Source organism: Thyridium curvatum (genome assembly GCF_004353045.1).
Source record: "Thyridium curvatum strain D216 chromosome Unknown NODE_206_length_2424_cov_90.481498, whole genome shotgun sequence".
Taxonomy (NCBI): Eukaryota; Fungi; Ascomycota; class Sordariomycetes; order Thyridiales; family Thyridiaceae; genus Thyridium; species Thyridium curvatum.
In genome coordinates, this window is record NW_022156961.1 from 1 (window position 1) to 427 (window position 427).

General features: G+C 66.7%; 1 protein-coding gene across 1 annotated transcript; it reads right to left on the reverse strand.

Moving 5' to 3' along the window:
• On the reverse strand, positions 1–427 carry E0L32_012433 (uncharacterized protein; the record flags this gene model as incomplete). Its single annotated transcript, XM_031135273.1, has 1 exon — positions 88–427. A coding segment is annotated over one exon (340 nt), but the record flags the coding sequence as incomplete, so codon positions are not given.

Genomic DNA, 427 nt, shown 5'->3' on the forward strand with positions numbered 1-427 from the left:
AGGAGAAGGAGGAGAAAGGGGAGGAGGAGGAGGAGGAGGAGGAGGAGGAGGAGGGAGGTAGGGCTAGGCAAAAGTTCAATTCCTCACCGGGCTCGCCGCGGTACTGCACCAGGGCGTTGTCCGGGTGCTCGGCGGCCAGGGCCAGCTGGTCGGCGTGGCGCAGGTAGAAGTCGTCGACGCTGACGACGAGGGTCTGGAGGAGCTCGCGGCGCTGCAGGGTCTCGGCGAGGGCGCGGACGAGGGTGGTCTTGCCGACGCCCTGGACGCCGTTGAGGCCGATGATGAAGGGCCGCTTGGAGGGCGCGGCGCCGGAGGACTCTAGCCTCTTATTGCGCGCGTGCAGGCGCTCGAGGATGAAGGGGATGCATATCGGCGACTTGTCGTCGATGATGCGGGACTGGAGGGGCACGTCTGGGGTTTGGGTCAT